This window comes from Martes martes (assembly GCF_963455335.1).
Source record: "Martes martes genome assembly, chromosome: 13".
Classification (NCBI taxonomy): domain Eukaryota; kingdom Metazoa; phylum Chordata; class Mammalia; order Carnivora; family Mustelidae; genus Martes; species Martes martes.
In genome coordinates this window covers 83,030,848-83,049,176 of record NC_137901.1, presented here as the reverse complement: position 1 = coordinate 83,049,176, position 18,329 = coordinate 83,030,848, and the positions used below count along the sequence as shown (strand labels likewise).

The 18,329-nt window shown below is 56.5% G+C and overlaps 1 protein-coding gene across 2 annotated transcripts in view; it reads left to right on the top strand.

Annotated features, from left to right (window-relative positions):
• Positions 1-18,329, top strand: part of DTX1 (deltex E3 ubiquitin ligase 1) — a gene marked incomplete at its 5' end in the record, with an annotated part of 32,518 nt that overhangs the window by 12,212 nt on the left and 1,977 nt on the right. Inside the window, 7 exons of one of the 2 annotated variants that reach the window (XM_080821674.1) lie at positions 3,458-4,139; positions 16,490-16,551; positions 16,884-17,045; positions 17,323-17,384; positions 17,721-17,879; positions 17,972-18,133; positions 18,239-18,328. In XM_080821674.1, coding sequence (XP_080677800.1) covers positions 3,458-4,139; positions 16,490-16,551; positions 16,884-17,045; positions 17,323-17,384; positions 17,721-17,879; positions 17,972-18,133; positions 18,239-18,328 — 1,379 coding nt within the window. Of the gene's footprint in view, positions 1-3,457; positions 4,140-16,489; positions 16,552-16,883; positions 17,046-17,322; positions 17,385-17,720; positions 17,901-17,971; positions 18,134-18,238; position 18,329 lie in introns of both variants that reach the window. The other variant, XM_080821673.1, reaches the window with a different exon arrangement.

The following is an 18,329-nucleotide window of genomic DNA, read 5'->3' as shown; positions in this document are numbered from 1 at the left end:
CTTTGGGGGTATATATTCATACCCCCATTTTGCAGATGAACGCACTGAGGCTATGTGTGGAGCCAGAATTTGCCCATGGTCTCTGAGTCTTCTGAATTGCCTCTCTCAACCTCTTCACGCTGCACCTCCCACCTCTGACCCTGCCTAGCCCCGCTCAAGGGGTGATTAACTAAAGCAAGTTCCCATCCTTTCCCTTACCACCCAGGGCTTACACCTTCCAGGTAACACAGCACCTTCACCCTCACTAGGAGGCTCAGGGCAGAACTCCAGGCATGTCAGACCTGAAGATCATCTATGACGAGGCCCCATTTTGCAGACGGGCAAACGGACTCTCCAAGGAGACCCGCCCTCAGGAGCAGAGCAGGATGACGATCCAAAAATGTTTCCTCTCATCCCCTCTCAGGCCTGCCCTGGAGGAACAGCATTGTCAAGGAAAAAATCGATATGCACACACTCAATTAAAATGATAAATCAGGCATCAGAACGAGGCAGCCCGGGAGACGGGGGAGGGGGGTGTTCGCATGGTTGGCTTGAACGATACAGGCGTCCAGGGACTCTAGTCTCACAGGTCTCTCTCCCGTCCCTCGTCTGCCTCGATTTTCCCAGCTCTTGGGGGCTGGGCAGTTGACAGAGGCAGGGGTAGTCCATAACCCTTGGGATTCTGACAGAGGAGAGAGCGGAGGGTTAGCTGTCTCAGCCTTGGGTGGTGACCCAAGTGAAGGTCCGGGAGAGTCTAGGCTCAGGAGAGAGAAGCCGGAGCAAGGCTGGGGGAGGCGGGGATCTTGAGGAAGGCGTGTGGTGGGTTCCCGCCCATCTGGCTGCCGATCCCCAGACCGGGCACCCTGGGGTTATTCGAGTTAACAGCCAAAATGCATTCTTCGTTGTGAGGGTTTACTGCCTGCCAGGCTCTGTGCTTGGCACTGGGGTAGAGCAGTGAGCAAAGCAGTCAAGATCCCTGACCTCTTGGGCCGACAGCCTGGTGGGAAGAGACAGAGAGTAAAGAAAGTATGCAGATTAATGTGTCATATCAGGTAGTGCTGAATGCCCAGAAGAGAAAGAACACCAGGCAAGAAGACGGGAACCAGGACAGCTGTATTAGAAGGTGGTCTGGGAAAGTCTTTCTGGATGGGTGACATGGAACAGAGACGAAAGGAAACTAGGAGAATATCAGCCCCTGCTCCAACCACCAAGTCATATTCCAGGTGGAGGGAACAGCAGAGGCAAAGCCCCGAGGCTGGACAGTGCTTGGAGTGTTGGAGGAAAGGCAAGGAGGCCAGGGTGGCTGGAGCGGAGTGAGCGAGAGGGAGGCGGGAAGTAATAATTCAGAGAGGAAGACGAAACATGGGACTTGGGAGGAGCTTTGTAGACAATGGGGGCTTTGGAGGTCATAGCGAGGACTTTGGCTTTTACTCCCAGTGAGAGGGGAGGCCATGGGAGGATTTGGGGCAGAAGAAAGATGTAATCTGATTAGCATTGAAAAAGAAACAGACTACCGAATGCAAGGGCAGAGGCAGAGGACAGTCGTGAGTCTACTGCAGGAGTCCAGGCTGGAGAGAGACAGGGGTTTAGACCAGGTAGAATCAGTGCAGTGAGAAGTGGTCAGGTGTGGGATGTATTTGAAGGTAGACGTGACTGGGTCTGCTAGTAGGCTGGATATAAGGTGTGAGGTCAGACAGGGATGAGGCCAAGTTTTGGGGGAGGGGGCGGTATTGGGGCCCAAGCAGCTGGAAGGATAGTGCTCTATCCAGCCATCACAATGAGGACCACTTCAGGAGGAGCAGGTTTAGGATGGGGAAAGATCAGAGCTCTGCTTTAGCAGGGGTGACCTTGAGATGCCCTCTGGACCTTCCCAGGAGCGTGCCCAGGAGGCAGCTAGAACCGCAAGTCTGGCTCCCAGAGGGAGAGGGTGGGTCTGGAAATGATGGATTGGAATCACCTGAGTGGTCCTTCTCACAAGCTCACAAAGGGGTTGTGGGGTTGCTTATGCCCATTTTAGAGATGAGAAAGCTGGAGCTCAGGGATGTTGAGTCACAGGACCACAGTCACAGAGCTGGCCCATTGGGCAGTGGGGACTTGAAATGAAGTCTGTCTGCCTCCCAGCCCCTGGGGCCCAGCCCCGTCCCTGGGTTCTGTGGCTATTCTCACGGAATCCTCCCTGCAGGTCTGTGCAAGGGGGAGGGGCGTGTCATGGGCTCACATCACATTCCTTTTTGAGCTGGGGACACCAAGACCTAGGCAGACTGAAGGGACTTGCCCACTGTTGAGAAGCGGTCAAGTGTGCAGCCTTCCTGCAGGTATGCCAAGTGAGCCTGGCAAAACTATCCCTCCAAAGTGGTCCCAAGGCGCAGAGCAGGTTAAAGCCTCTGAGAAGTCCTGCAGCCTGGACTTCGCCTTATCTCTATTTTCACGCAGTGTCCCAGGGAGCCTTGCTCCCAGGGAGCACCTCGAGCTTTGGGAACATGAAGCAGTGGTTGAGAGCAAAACCTCAGTGCCCTCCTTTTTTAAGTGGGGGCATCAACACCCACCTGGCTGGGGTTATCATGTGGTTCTGTGCATTTTCAATGAGTCCTAGGCATGGAGCCCTCGAAAGCACAGTGGGCAGATGTCTGTTAAAGGAAGGAACACATGAACAAACAGATGAATAAAAAAAACAAAGGAACTGGTGGGCGGAGGGATGGACAGATACAGAAATGAGCAAAAGGCGTGAAGGAACACAAGAGTAACCAAACCCAAAAAGGATCGGGGTCTGAACTAGTGAATGCATTCATACATTCAGCACCCACCTGCTGAGCACCTACTGTGTGCAGGCATTGGGGACACCACAGTGAGGAAAACGAAGTCCCTGCCTTGGTGACATTCTAGTGAGAGGAGACAGAAAACAAGATAAATAGGTAAAATATAACGTATGCCAGATGGAGAAAACCAAGCAGGGAAGGAGAGAGAGAAAAGGAAGTATGTGGAGGGGTAGCACATTTTTAAATAGGGTAGCGGTAAATGAGGGAACGGCTGAATGCATGAATTAAATTAGGGAGTGCGGAGACATGCATGGAAGAGAAGCATAAGGGATGATGGCAGGCTCGGGTGAAGGAGCTAATGAAGGAATTCCTGAATGAACCCAGACAGGGATGCCCGAACTAAGGCATGAATGAATGAATGAATGAATGAACGAATGAGCCGACGGAAGAGCCCTTGATTAAAGCTCCGATGAGGGGGTGGGTGAAGGAAGTTTGGACTGAGGCAAAAAGGCCGGCCTGCCCCCCACTGCCTGCGTGGCCCCGGCTGCCCCTGCTCCCCGCGCAGGGTCCCTCCGAACAGCCCCTGGGCCCCGCCCCCCCCGCCACTCCCCACTCCCCTGGGGCCTGTGCGGCCACCGCTGGGGTGTGGGTGCTGATGGGGGGGGTGCCTGCCCTCCCCAACCCCCACCCCCGCTCTGACCGCCCTCCCCTTGTGAGCGCAGGCACCATGCGGCCCGTGCGGCGCAACTTCTACGACCCGTCGTCGGCGCCGGGCAAGGGCATCGTGTGGGAGTGGGAGAACGACGGCGGCGCGTGGACGGCCTACGACATGGACATCTGCATCACCATCCAGAACGCCTACGAGAAGCAGCACCCGTGGCTCGACCTCTCGTCGCTCGGCTTCTGCTACCTCATCTACTTCAACAGCATGTCGCAGATGAACCGCCAGACGCGCCGCCGCCGCCGCCTGCGCCGCCGCCTGGACCTGGCCTACCCGCTCACCGTCGGCTCCATCCCCAAGTCGCAGTCGTGGCCCGTGGGCGCCAGCTCTGGCCAGCCCTGCTCGTGCCAGCAGTGCCTGCTGGTCAACAGCACGCGCGCCGCCTCCAACGCCATCCTGGCCTCGCAGCGCCGCAAGGCGCCCCCGGCTCCCACGCAGCCGCCGCCGCCGCCGCCGGGAGGGCCGCCGGGCGCGCTCGCCGTGCGCCCCAGCGCCACCTTCGCCGGCGCCGCGCTCTGGGCCGCGCCGGCTGCCGGCCCAGCCGAGCCGGCGCCGCCCCCTGGGGCGCCCCCGCGGAGCCCGAGTGCCCCCGGCGGCGCGCCCACCCCTGGACAGAACAACCTCAACCGGCCCGGGCCCCAGCGCGCCACCAGCGTGAGCGCACGCGCCTCCATCCCGCCGGGGTAAGACGGGCCCCGGGCGCAGGGTGGCTGCCCTCCAGGGCTAGGAGCGCAGAATCTCCGTGATCCTCACAGTCACGAGAAGTATCTAGCATCTAGTAGATGTTCACTTTGTGCCAAGCGCTAATTAAGCACCTTAACGCGTTCTCGCTGGTTTCCCTCCATGCACGGGGACGCATCACCCCCAGTTTACAGATGAGGAAGCCCCAAGCACAGGGAGGGTTCCTAACTACCCCCAGGATCCCACCATTCACAAGTGAGGGCGGGGTGGGGGGGGGCATACTAGCAGTCATGGTGTGAGCTCCGTGTGTATCCCTTGCTGAACTAGTGCTCCAGACGGTTCTATCATGCCCAGGTTGCAGGTGGGGCTGGGAGAGGTATGTCCCCCAGCTGGAGAGCAGGGATTGGAATTCAGAGCCGGGGACTTCCAGAGACTGTGTTGTGTTGTCTTGGAATTTTTCGATGGTTCCCGCCCCTTCCCTAGTCTCCTGTCCATCTTTCTCATGAAGGCTCCAACAGGCCCGGGGCCACTTGTTAGGAATATTTCCGCGCCTCAAATTTCCCTGTTGCTTCGGGCTGATACTGTGGCTTTGGGGGGGCTCCAGAGACTCCCGGGTGACATGGGGTAGTGGCAGCATGGGGTGGTGGACCAGGAGAAGTCAGGCCCGCAGGAACCAGCCTCTCTGTTCTTGTTTTAGCCAGAGCAGCCCTTTAAGGAATCTCCTAGGAATTGGCTTTCCCAGCAGGATTTCACTGAGGAAATCCCCGGGTGAGGGCATCCCAGGCCCCAGGAGACAGACCCAGCCAGAGTCTGTCATCTGCTTGCTCTAGAGCCCTGACTCCATCCGTCTCAGCCTGACCAGTGGGAATGAGAAGGAGGAGCCAAGACCTTGACCTTGAGACAGACCAGAAGGGAAATGACCAGGTGGGGTGGGCACCAAGAGCCAGCTCTGCTCCTCTCACTGTGGCCTGATCCAGGAAAGACCAGCAAAGGTCAGATGGAGAAGGAACACTTGAGGTTACCCGCTGCAGGCTGAAGAAGGGACAAGACCCTAAAGCTAGCTGCCTTGTCTGCCCTCTGTCCCTTTGAAGGTGACCGCTTGGGCTCAGATGCCCTCTCAGCTACTTCTGAGTTAGGCGGGCTGGGGCGCGCATCCTTTCCCTTCACTGACCCTCAGCCTCGTCACAGTGGCAAATGGGAGCAGGATCTCCGTGGCATGAGGACTCTGTGGACCTGAGCACGGCGTCTGGTCATCGCAGTGGGGCCATGGTGGCAGGGAAGACTCTGAGCATCCAGAGAGAGGGATGGTGTGGAGGCAAGGGAGCCGCCGCCAGGGCTCAGAGCAGCGAATGTCTCCTGGTTCTTGGGGTGGCTTCCTGCAGCTGCCACCTGCCTCCTCACCCTTCCCTGGGCCTTCCCCCCAGGCCGTTCCTGAGGGAGAAGAGCGCGGGCCATGGGGACAAGCAGAGGTGCGCCCCTTGTGGCCTGGTGCCAACAGAGAGGAGCCCCATGGAGGTCAGAAGTCTTCTCGGGGAGGCGCTGCAGGAGGGAGTCACTCAGTTGGAGTCATGGGACTGGAGTGTTCCCTGTAGGTAGCAGACTGGCTGTGTTATGAGAAGGGAGGGCCGGCAGGCCCCCGAATGACAGCAAGGGTAGTCAGCAAGCTGAAGTGGGTGTGGAGGGGGCAGGACCAGGGAAATTCAGGGACCTCAGCGGCAAACATTCGAGAACCTTCTCTCTGGGGCTGTATTGTTGTAACCCACTAATGGGTTATGAAATCAAAAAGTAGTAACCAGATTTTTTTTTTTTTTTGGAATGGAAGAGAATGGAATAGACTGGAGTGGAATAGAACAAATAGGAACAGAGTAGAATAAAGTAGAATATGCAGGCATACATCCTACATAGTGATCGTAAGAATGGGTCCAGGAACCTTTTGCATCACTTTCAAGTGTGTCCAGCGGGTTTCCAGATGAAGTCGATTTCTTCGTCACTGATGAACTTTGGGCAACCCAGTGTTTCAGAGCAGGCTGGGAATTACTCAGCCTTTATTGCTCAATATTAATTCTCCAAGTATGTACTGTGGGTGTGTGTTCACAGAACTGAACGAGACACATGGGGCCCAGAGTGACGGGGAGACAAACATACAGCCAATAAATGAGTAAATGAACACAATCGCTGGAGAGGGAAGTGCTGGGAGGTATGCAGAGAGGGTGGTAAGGTGGAGAGGGAATGGGGGTGGGCGGGGAAGACCCCCTCTGAGGAGGCAGCCAGAACTGGAGAAAGGCTGTTCCAGGTTGAGGGAACAGCATACGCAGTTCAGCGGGGCTTGCAGAACATGGCACAGGCAGGGAAGGCCGTCTCAGGTACCGGCACAGCAGGTGCAAAGGGGCTGGGATGGGAATGTGTCCAGCAGGTTCTGGAGACAGTACAAGGATGGAGGTTTCCTGCTGGAACAGTAGGGGCTGAGATTTTTCCCAAATGGAGGTACAGAGCCAGATTGGAGCCTTAAGGCTTTTTGCTGCCAGCAGTGGGGAGCTATAGAGTGTGCTTGAGCTCAAGAGGGCTATAGGGAGAAGAATTTCTCCTTGGGAATGCTGTGCTGACCTTAAACATGTCCTCCCGTGACCTGCTGGAACTCCGTTCTCCCAGCCATGTGCCTCCGCCCAGTGCGCACTCCTCCCCCTGGGAGCCGTTTGTTACCCTCTCTGAGAACAGGCATTGGCCTGGGAGGGGGCGGGGTGGGAAGTGTCAAGGGCTTTCTCATCCCTCCAAAGCCATGCAGACCCTGCCCAGACAAGACTGTGTCGAGACCCCACCCCTCCAAAGACCCTGAGCTAAAATACTCTCTGTGGCTCAGAGCGGGGGACGGGCACAGGACCTGTGGGTTCTGCCTCCAAACGAGGGGCATGTGAGGAAGGTGGGTGGGGGTAGGGGACCCTGGTTCATCCTGGCTGAAGCCTCTGTTGCCAGGGCACAGCCTATGAGGGGAGACGGATGGAGGTCTCTGAGGAGCCAGGCAGCCAGCCCTCCAGGCCTCGCCCGGGTCCCCCACACCCCCGTGCCCTCGTGTCTTCCACACGGCCTCTCTGACTCTATGTTTATGTGCCCGTTGTCCACTGTGTGAAGACACCAGTCATAGGCTAGGGCCTGCCCTAATGTTAAAACATTCTAATCCCTCATTCTAATCCCCTCGGCAAGGACCCAGTCTCCAAAGCGTCCGAGGCACTGGGGGTCAGGACTTCAACATCGGAGCTCTAGGAGGGTACAGTGTAGCCGATAACAGGATCTGTGTATCTCTCTGTCCATCTGTCTGTCTGTGGTTCCCCTCGCCACCTTTCTTTTTCCTTCCTGTTCCCTTCTCCGCACTTCCTTCTGTCCCACAGGACTGACACAGACCCCGGGTCCAGTCCTTTCCCAGCTGGGTGACCTTGGGTGCATGGCTTCACTTCCCTAGCCTCAGTTTCCCTCTCAGCACCACTCGTACGCCCTGACTCTGCAGGGCCCATGGTAGGCAGAGCTTTAAATTTGTCCCCACAGTGTGATCAGTCCCCAGCCGCATCTCAGCCCCGGATGGGGAACAGGACAGGAGAGGGGCACCGACTTGCCCAAGGTTACACAGTGCCCCCGGCCTGGGTATTTTTCCACTGCCCCTGTGTTGGGGCAGGGAGCCAGCTGGCAGCCCGTGCCTGGGGGACACGCAGGGGTGGGGAAGACCCGCCCTGTCTCCCGAGAGGGCAGTGTCCAGCACTTTGGAACACAGCTGCGGGGCAGACTCAGAGTTTCCATCCCACGTGCTGGAGGGGAGAGAGGGGACAGCTGCAGGCCTGTTTCCATTTACTGAGCGCTCGTTTTGTCCCTGGCCTCATGTCACGGCCTTTCCACACGTGGCCTGTCATCGTGCCCACAGAAACCCCACGTGGCGCGTCCGATTTTCCCCACTCTTCACGGGAAGAAACGAGGCTCCGAAAGGCTGACACCTGCTCAAGGTGCCCCAGTCGGGGGAATTCGAAATCCTCAGTCGGAGTCAGGGTATTGGGGTGCCCTACCCCACTGCCTGTCCACCCCAGGTTTCTTGCCAGGGTCCCAGAGACCTGGCCCTGATTGCACAGGGCCTCAGGGAGCCCGGGGAGTGGCCGGGCCCAGCTCTGGCCCCTCCTCTCACAGTGTGACCCCAGCGGGACTCATCGCCCCCTCTAGACGCAGTTGCTGCACCTGTGACGCGGGGCCGCTGTCCAGCATGAGGCCCGTGTTTTCAAGCCATGCCGTCTACACCACCCACTAGCTGTGGGAAGAGGTGCTTCTCCCGTTCACCCGCATCAGGCCGGCACACCACGCCAACCTGAGCGATGCCATAGCGATGCCCCTTCAGTGGCATCTTCCTACCTCTTGTTCTCCGTGAGCCTGAGAACCTCTTCGTATTTGCCGGCCGCCAGCGCTTCCTTCTTTTGCCAATTACTTGTCTGTTCCTTTTGCTTGTCCCTCTCTTGGGCTACTTTTTGCTCCCTTACTGATTTGCACACTCTGCTTGTGCGTTAAGGGACTTAACCCTTTATCTGCCATCTTTTTATCTGTCACAGTTTGCGGGGTTTTTTGACCTTCTTTACAGGATCTTATGTTTATCTGTTTTTAAAGGAATTAGCCCATATCCGTGGAGCAACTACTGTGTGCCAGGCATTGTTTGGGGCCCTGGGGATCCAAGAGCGGACAAAGCAGATAATCCCTACCCTCCCCGAACCACAGTCTCGTGAGACTCAAACAAGAAACTAAATAAATAAATTCTAGAATGTGGTCCGGAGAGGAGTAGCTGCTGCAGAGGAAATGTAAAGAGTGGGTGACACGTAGGACCGATGAGAGGGGCAAGATTTTTAAATAAGGAGGTCACAAGAGGCCTCCCTGAGAATGTAACATTTGAGCAAAGGCTAAAGGAGGTTAAAAAGCAAGCCACGTGGAGAACTGGGAGAAGAGCATTCCAGACAGACGGAACAGCTTGTGCAAAGGCCCTGAGGCGGGAGCAGGCCTGGTATGTTTGAGGAAGTCAGTGTGGCTGGAGAGGCTGCAGGCAGTGAGCATGGAGGGTGGGAGATAAGGTCAGAGATGAAATGGGGCCAGTCCTCTAGGGCCCTGAGGCTGGGAGGGCGGGGGGTGGGGTGCGGGACTTGGGCTTTTATTCTGAGTGAAATGGAAGCCAGGAGGGCTGTCAGCTGGAAAGGTTGGTGTGACTTTGTTGTAACAGGTTCCCTCCGCGATATTGAGACTATGCCACAGGTGGGGCCAATGCAGGAGGCAGGAGCCCATCCTGGAGGTGGGCTTTGATATTGTCGGTATATTTGGGTGTTTTCTTCCCATTTTTTACTTCCACCAGTGATTTTACGTTTTTCTTTTAAAGACTTCATATTTTGTTCTTCAGTTCTTTAATAGGTATTACATTTCAGTGTTTCAAAGGACATCATGAAAATCTCACCCTCACCGTGTCTCCCCCCACTCCCCGCCCCCCCCCCCCCGTCAGGCCTGTGGCCTGCCCACCCTCCCCCTTTTCCTGGCCTCCTGTGCAGTACTCCCTCCCTCCTGGGCGCCTCACCACAAGGTCAAACCAAACACCCCCACGCCCCAGACCTGAAGCACTTCCTGCCCTGCTCCCTGGGAGGCCAAACCACACACCCCTGTCTGCATGTGGCTGCCCCAGGCCGTGGGAACCGCCAGCCCAGCCCTCCCCTCCCCTCCCCTTCCCCGGGCTTCTCTGACAGAGCCCTGCTCTGGGGGGTTGGGAGCCCAGGGCGTTGAAGGAGAGTGATGCTGAGCCCCCAGGCCCCTGGATAAATCTGGCTCTAAGTGGCCACCAGCCCTCAAAAAGTCTCTCTAGCGGACTTTTGCACACTTTATTCCCTAGGCGTAGACAGGGGCAGGGATGAGAGGTTCCACTGTACAGAGGGGAAACTGAGGCCCACAGGAGCTCAGAGGCTTGTCCAGGCAGAAAGCAGAAGTGAGCAAAGGCCTCCAGACAGCAGCTGTTGATGGCCTGTGGTTTTGCTAGGCCCAGGGGGCACCCTGGAGCTCAGTGTAATGTCCTCAGCCCTGGGCCCTGCAGAGGGGAGTGGAGACTTGGCTGGTCCCAGGTATAGGTAGAGGGAGCAGGTGAGGGGAGCAGGCCCAAGGAACGTGGGGGATCCCCAGGGACTGTTCAACTTCCTTCTTCCCTGACATGGCACTCTCACTTCTGCCCTTTCCTCACCCACTTGGACCCAACTGACTGAGGCCAGAGCCTCCCAAGGTTCCCCAAGGGACCACAGGGTAAGCACCAGGTGTTCCGAGGGCCCCTGAGCCCATCAGGGGACCTGGAAACCATCACCAGAGAATGGGACTTGTCTAGCGCCTACCCAGGGCACAGGGGCAGGGGGAAGACAGGGAGCCCAGCTCTGGGCAGAAGGATGGGAACGCAGCTGGTCTAAAGGGAGTGTCCGTGTGGCTTCCTTCTTCCCTGGGGTCCCGAACCCTACTTCTGTGCCTGGGACAGAGAGAGGAGTAGCCAGAGCAGGCCCATGGGTCCTCTGTTCGGCTGCTCAGGCAGCCTACCTGGGCCTGAGCCAGCTCCGGGGTCTACGTCAAGAACTTCAGGGTCTGGTGGGCTCAGAAAGCTTGCTCAACTCCAGATGGCCCCACAGATCCACCTGGTGGGGTCAGCCCTGGCCTCTGACTCGGAAACTCCAGGAACTGGTGCCAGCTGCACCGCGAACCAGCTGGGTGACCTTAGTGAAGTCACTTCCCTTCTCTTGGCCTCAGTCCCGTCATCCCTAAAACCAATGACAAACAGATTTCATCTCATGCACCATCTCTGCTCGAATAGTTATGTCTTCCAGGAGCACTCTTGAGGAGGAGTCTGAAGTTGCATTTGGGCTTAGTAGGAAGGAATGCTGGGATCGATTGGTGATGCCTGCTATGGGTGCAGGAACGGCAAGAGTACTACACATGTCATGTATGTGCCATCCCCGCTCCATCCTTGTCTCTGGGGGGACACTGGTATTAGAACTGCACCATGGGTCCTCTGAAGGACCACAGAACTAGCAGGCCAATTTTTTCTTTGGTTCAACTCCTCCATTTAGTACTTCCTGAGAACCCATTTGCATGGGGTTTCATCCACAATCCAAGGGCCCGAGGGCTGTTTCAGACACATTTCTAGAAGATCACAATCTGGTGCAAGAGATAGAAGTGGAACCATACAATCAGAAAGCAAGATAATATGTCTGTGTCCTAAAAACAAAACAAAACAAAACAAAAATGGCAGGGTGGGGGAGAGAAACATGGTCTCTTGGGAATTAAAAGGAGTAGCTATGGATCCATTTGAGGTAGATCAGAAAAGCCCTCATGAAGACAGTGGCCTTTGAGCCTGTCTTCAAAGGACAGATATGAATTAGGAATAGTAGGAACAGGCCGGAGGAACAGTGTGGCAGAGATGCCCAGGCAGGAAAAGGCAGGGAACAGTGTGAGGAACAGCAGCTAGGAAAATCTTGCATTATCTCATCCTGCCTTTGAGCACTGCCTTCCAGTCAGCGTAGACAGGAAGCCTCTCTGTTCTTCCTTGGCAAGAAGGAAAGCCGAACACCCCAGCCCTCTTTCTCAGACCAATCCTGGGGGGTTTTCTCTCAGACAGAGCCTCCTGCCTGGGCCACTGAGCCATGGTGAGGAAACTCGGTTCATGTCACATGGCTAAGCATGGACTCTGGAGTCTGACAGCCTGGGCTGGAATCCTGGCTCTACCACTGGCAAATTACTTCAGCTCTCTGGGCCTCAGTTTTTCCCTCTGTATAGTGGGGATGTCATAGACTTTGGGGAATGATTAGATGAGGGGAGTGAAACAGGACAACAGCATTGGGCCTATAGTGAGTGCTTGGAATTTTTGACCACAGAGAATACCCCTCTGTCTGTCTCTGTGTGGCGCATTCACCAAGACAATTTCTGTGCAATGCCCGGGATCCTCAAAACCTCATCATGGAACCTTGGCCCCAAGTGGGATGCAGAGCATTTCTGGGAATTTCTCAGGAAATGTTTGCTTGGGCCTTTGGGCAGGACGTCCCCTGAGCGTGAGTGCTGGCAGAGGAACTCCAGGAAACTAGAGGCCATAGATGGTGTTTCTCTGGGACACCTGCTTCAAGGCTCACTTCAAATATGTGTAGAGAACACATGGGGAAAAAGGGCCTGAACGTGTGCTCATGAGTCACCTGCTCAGAAAGTTCCCACCAAATTCAGCCTTCCTTCCTTCATGCAACAAGTGTTTCTCAAACACCTGTTATGTGCTGTATACTAGGGTTGAGGTCAGGTGGTCAAGGAAGGTCTCTGTGATGAGGTGGCCATTGCCGCAGAGACCTCGGAGAGCCATTTGGCATCTGGGGGGAAAGCCTTCGAGCAGAGGCCCTGACAGGGGACTATGTTCAGTGGGTTAGAGCCACAACAGATGTGTCTGGAGGAGCAAAACGGAGCGTGTAGGAGATGAGGCCACAGAGTCAGGGAGGGCCTGGTCAGATCAAAGACTTTATAATCAGGTCATGGTTAGCACTAAGACAATCAACCAATCAATAAGGTAATGCAAAGACAGAGATTTCTCTGGAGTTAAATGGTAGGGAAGGTCTCTGATAAGGTGACATTTGAGCAGAAATCTGTGTTAAGTGAGGGATCAAGGCATGAGGACATCTGGGGAAGAGCATTATGAGAGAGAGATCAGCAAGTGCAAAGGCCCTGGGGTAGGAATATGGCTGGTGTGTTCCAGAACAGCACAAAGACCAGGGGTAGGTGGGGTGGGGCTGGGGTAGGGTGGGTGAGGGGTGACTACAGGGGAAACAGAGTTCAAGGGGTAGGTACTGGCTATCTCACATAAGGTAAGGAGGTTGGATTTTACCCTGAGCAAGGTAAGATCTGTGTGGGGTTGAGGGCAGAAGAAGAACAGAGCTGATGCAGAGGTGGGGAAGACATCAGGAAACCCAGTGTGGCAATGGGACCCATCTCCATCCTGGGGTGGCCAGCCCTGGCTTCCGGTTAGAGCAGATCTCAAGGGGGTCCGATGGCTTCCTCTTACCCTTTGCCAGTCTGGGCCCCAAGAGGGTGGAGCAGAGAGTGCAGGCCGGCCCCCCTTCCGGGAGGCCTGCGGGCAGCAGACTCTTGTCCAGGGCATGAGGATGTGCTCGCTGACTCGGAGGAAACAGTGCATCCCACATCAAAAGGGGGCCCCGGGTGGCTCCCACGCTCGGGCATCGTGGGAACCCTGCTACCCTGGGTTCTCTCAGAGGGCCTGCAGATTGAGAGAGGCTGGGGGCTGCCTTCACACTCTTCCCCGGCTCGTAATGAGTAAATAAAAAACAGCCCCACCGTCACACCCTATCCACCACCTTCCCAGGAGCAAGACTAATTTTTGTAAATTGGGTTCTGTGGTTTTTAAGGGCTGCCAGAAATTGTTGGGTGGCTGAGATTTTAGAAACCTTCCCTTTCCGAGGTGCCCTCCTGCCTAAATCCCAGGACAAAGACTCAGGAGGACCAGGGTCATGAACTGGACCAGATGCTGGGCATTAGGTAGACCTGGGGTAGTGAACTGTCCTCCCTGATGGGCAGAGGCTGTGCTGAGGATTCTGCTTAGCTTGAGAGTGCTGCGATGGATTAGTGATGTCTGCCACCAGTAGAAGACAAGCAGTAGTGGTTTGCGTGCTAAATATTGTTCTTGCTATCCATTTTACAGATAGCCCTGGAGAAAAAGAAGGATTTTTTTTTTCATGAGACAGAAGGGGAGATAGGAGGTAGGGGGGGACCTAGATATTCTGAGGGCCTTAGCAGTGTGCCTACACTAGAACTCTATTAAAGAACAGGGCATGGAAGAGGAGAAGCTTGAGGTATGTGCCCCTTTGTTTTCCTGTAAGAGTAAGAGGAGGGATGAGATTAGGTGATATCCTCCTGCAGGAAGGTCCTAGAGGATTATGACAGACCCTTGGAGGGTCAGATGGAAACTCAGCCCCATCTCTTGGGTCCCAGCAGGCTACAAGAAGGAGAAAATCCTTCTCCGCTCACACCCCTGCACCATACTATGAGCTTTTCATGTTTTAACTCACTGAATGCCCACAGGGCTTTATCCCCATTACAGATGGGGAAATTGAGGCACAGCACCTTTCTGCACACACACCTCAACTGTGACCAGGTGGTACCCTTCTCCAGGGCTGTGTTCAGTGGCTCAGGTCACCAAAGTGTTTGATGACCCTGATATCTGCTGCAGACCCCTCCCCACGCCATCAGAGAGGTCTGGGAGGAGTGTTGCAGGGAGCCCAAGTTCAGTCTGTGCTGCTGAGCAGGGAGAGTAGAGGCTGTGTGCAGTGCAGGGGTGAACAAGACTCTGGGCAAAGTGGGGGCCTCCCCAGCCAAGCATCTGCATGTCTCTGTGTGTCCCCATGTGCACCGGGTGGCTGCATGTGCACCAGGTGCACCGGGTGGCTGCATGAGCTGGCTTCTCTCGTCCAGTGGCATGCCCTTACACCGTGTGCATGGGTGTGCCTCCGTGTGCATGGTGTGTCCCCTGCAGAAGTGTGTGTGTGTGTGTTCCCTGAGATGCATCTGTGTCTTTGGATATCTGTGTGTGTGGTATATGTTCCCTAGTGTGTTGGTGCATTTGTGTGCTTTTGTGTGTCTGTGTGCAAATGTGTGTGGTGCGTTCCCCCACGCACATGTATTCCGTGTCTGTGTCTGGGGAAGGAGCTTCCCGGGATGTGTGTATCTGTGTGGGGAGGTGCACGTTGGTGCAGTGTTCTCTATGTTGTGTGTGTGTGTCTGTGTACTTGGATGTGTGGTATGTTCCCCCAGTATATGTGTGCACGGAAAAATAACGCCTGTTCCCCAGGAGTGTGTGTGTGTGTGTGTGTGTGTGTGTTTCTGGATCTGCTGCAGCTGTGCCCAAGCCTGCCAAGCATACCATTTGCTCAAAGATGCTTTCCAGCCGGCTGCCCGGGATCGCCTGTGCCTGCCAGGGGCAGGTAACCAGGCAGCCCTGGCCAGGCTCAGACCTTAGCAGGCAGGCAAAGGGGATGGTAGCAGCAACTTCCCCAGCTGTCCCTGCCCCCATCCCCTCCTACACCCTCTCCTGGCACATCGCCCAAGCCCCTCTGGCTCCCCTGGCTTTAAGAACACGTCTCTGCATGGAGACTTATCTACCCAGCACGTCAACAGCCAGACAGACCGTAGTACACCTACGTAATCCAGCGCTGAAGTCGTGACAACTCAGGCGGGCATAGTGTACAGATCACCGCAGCCATTCTCATTCAGCCCTCCCAGCAGCCCTGGGGGTGAGGTGTGATTATCCCCATTTTACAGATGAGGAAATGGAGGGTCACAGAGGTTCAGCGACTTGCCCAAGCTTGTCACTGCAGTACTTTCATGGTTTCTTCTCCAAGGGGAAGGGGAGATACACCGTGACTTAGCGGGCCGAGGTGTAGAGAGGTGAAACTGCTCAGGCAGGGTTACTCATCAGTGGGGTGTTGGTGATGGGTAATGGCTTTTTTAGGTGCCAGGAATTCTGCTGGACCCTTGACATGCAGAATTTCATGGACTCCTTGAAGCAAACATAAGGAAAGTGCCACTTTACAGATGGGAGACAGGCTTATGAGAGGTGCTGTGATGTGCTGTGTGACACCCAGCCAGTTAGTGCTTGAGCTGAGATATGAGAGTAGCTCTGGCTGATTTTAAAAGCCAGAGCTCTTTGGTGGGGAAGGACAAAGAGGGGAAGCAGGCTATGGTTTCCTAGGGCCTCTTCATTTGAAGAGAGGCAATGCCTCAGTTATAGGAACCGACATTAGTAGATCTTCAAGAGGGGTAAAAAAGTGTTCACTGTAAAATGTCTTTGGAAAACCCGGATTTATCCTTCCCAATCACATTTCTTTATGCAGGACTTATCAGAGCCTTCAATGTGCTCATATATGTTGTGAATTTTCAAGGAGACGGTGACGTGTTTTGTAACTTATTTGATCCCTGAATGCCTCTTTCCCAGAACCTTTTATTGGGAGAAATGCTGGAATGGCTACATCACTCATAGTTGGTTTTAAGGCACAGTGGCCAGTGGAAGGGAGCTGTTGGACCCCAAGTTCTTGCAAGGGAAGCCAGCTGAGGTGTGGGGAAGAAAGTACTAAGTCTAGGGGTCCATTCCATTGTAACTGGGGCAGAGATCCCAATCACCCCCCCCCAAAGAAGGATGTTTGTGACCCTGGTGATCATTCTAAATGACGGGACAGGCACAAAGAGGTCAGAGCATGCCCAGGAGCCAGAAGGCAAACCAGGATCCCCTGATCTTCTGGTGTGGGGCTGGAGTCCACTACGGCCTCTTTTCTCCCCTCAGGGTCCCCGCGCTCCCAGTGAAGAACTTGAATGGTACCGGGCCAGTCCATCCGGCCCTGGCAGGTGAGATCCAGCCCTGAAGGGACAGAAGGGCGGGGCCCACGAGAAGGCGGCCCCACCTGCCTGTCCTGTGGCTCCGCCCCCTGACGGGACTAGTGGGCGGAGCCCAGAGGAAACGTCCCACTGACACCGGGGTGGGACTGCAGAAGGCATCCCACTCGGCTTCCACCCGCGGTGGGGCGCAGGGGGCCCCAGCCTACCCACCTGAAGGCTCCCGGATTCCCGGGCCGAGCAGGTGGGCGGGGCCTGGGGAGGGCTCTCCCAAAGGCGGGAGGGCGGGGTGGGAGGGGACCAGGTGGGCGCCCCGCCCCCTGACGGCCCCGCCCTCTCAACAGGGATGACCGGGATCCTGCTGTGTGCGGCGGGCCTGCCGGTGTGCCTGACGCGGGCCCCCAAGCCCATCCTGCACCCGCCGCCTGTGAGCAAGAGCGACGTCAAGCCCGTGCCCGGGGTGCCCGGGGCGTGCCGCAAGACCAAGAAGAAGCACCTCAAGAAGAGTACGCCTTCCGCGCTGACCCTGACCCCACTAACCTCACCCTTGACCCCAGCGCCTCTGACCCCTAACTCCAGTTTGTTCTTAGGACTTAGAACTCCACCTCCATCTCCTGATCTCAGCTCCCTTTCCCCTGACCCCCTCTGCCACCAACTCTGAGTGCGGCAACCGCTGACAGGTGACTCCTGCCAACCCCTCTCTGACCCCTGACCCCGTCCTGAGCCAAGCCCTCAGGGGGAGATTCTAGGCACCCTCGAACCCACCCCGCTGTGTCCTTGCAGGTAAGAACCCCGAGGATGTGGTTCGAAGGTACATGCAGAAGGTGAAGAACCCGCCAGATGAGGTGAGCCCCCACGGGCGGGGCCTGGCCCGGGCACTTTTCGTATCTTATTTTCACCCGTATTTCCCACCCCATATTTAAATGTTTCTTTTGTATAGTTAAAGCTGTAATACCTCTGGAGGGGGGCTGCGAGGGGGCCCCGTCCTCCTCTGCCGTGTGTCTGCATTCAGTGTAAGGGGGTGTCTTCGCCCTTTGCCAAATGGGTACCAGAGGCGAGGCAGTCTGACACTCTTGGGGAGTTGGGGGACTAGGGGCATGGCCCCGCCCAGGGGCAGCGCCCACCTGAGGGTATCCTGCCCCGGCCCGTCCTCAGTCTCCTCTCTGTGCCCCTGCCCGCAGGACTGCACCATCTGCATGGAGCGCCTGGTCACCGCATCCGGTTACGAGGGCGTGCTTCGGCACAAGGGCGTGCGGCCCGAGCTTGTGGGCCGCCTGGGCCGCTGCGGCCACATGTACCACCTGCTGTGCCTCGTGGCCATGTACTCCAATGGCAACAAGGTGGGCGGCGCGGGCCAGTGGGTGGGGCGCAGGTAGAGGGGCGGGGCCGGGATGCCTGGGGGCCTCACCGCCAGCCGCTGTCCCCGCCCCAGGATGGCAGCCTGCAGTGCCCCACCTGCAAGGCCATCTACGGAGAGAAGACGGGCACTCAGCCGCCCGGGAAGATGGAGTTCCACCTCATCCCCCACTCGCTGCCGGGCTTCGCTGACACCCAGACCATCCGCATTGTCTATGACATCCCCACAGGCATCCAGGTGACCCCCGCCCTGGCCCCCTGGTCTCAACTCCTCTGAACCCTGCAGAGCCCCCCCCCCACACACACCTATCTGCGGTTCAAGCCTGTGCTCCCCTCCCCACAGGGCCCCGAGCACCCCAACCCAGGCAAGAAGTTCACCGCAAGAGGCTTCCCGCGCCACTGCTATCTACCCAACAACGAGAAGGGCCGGAAGG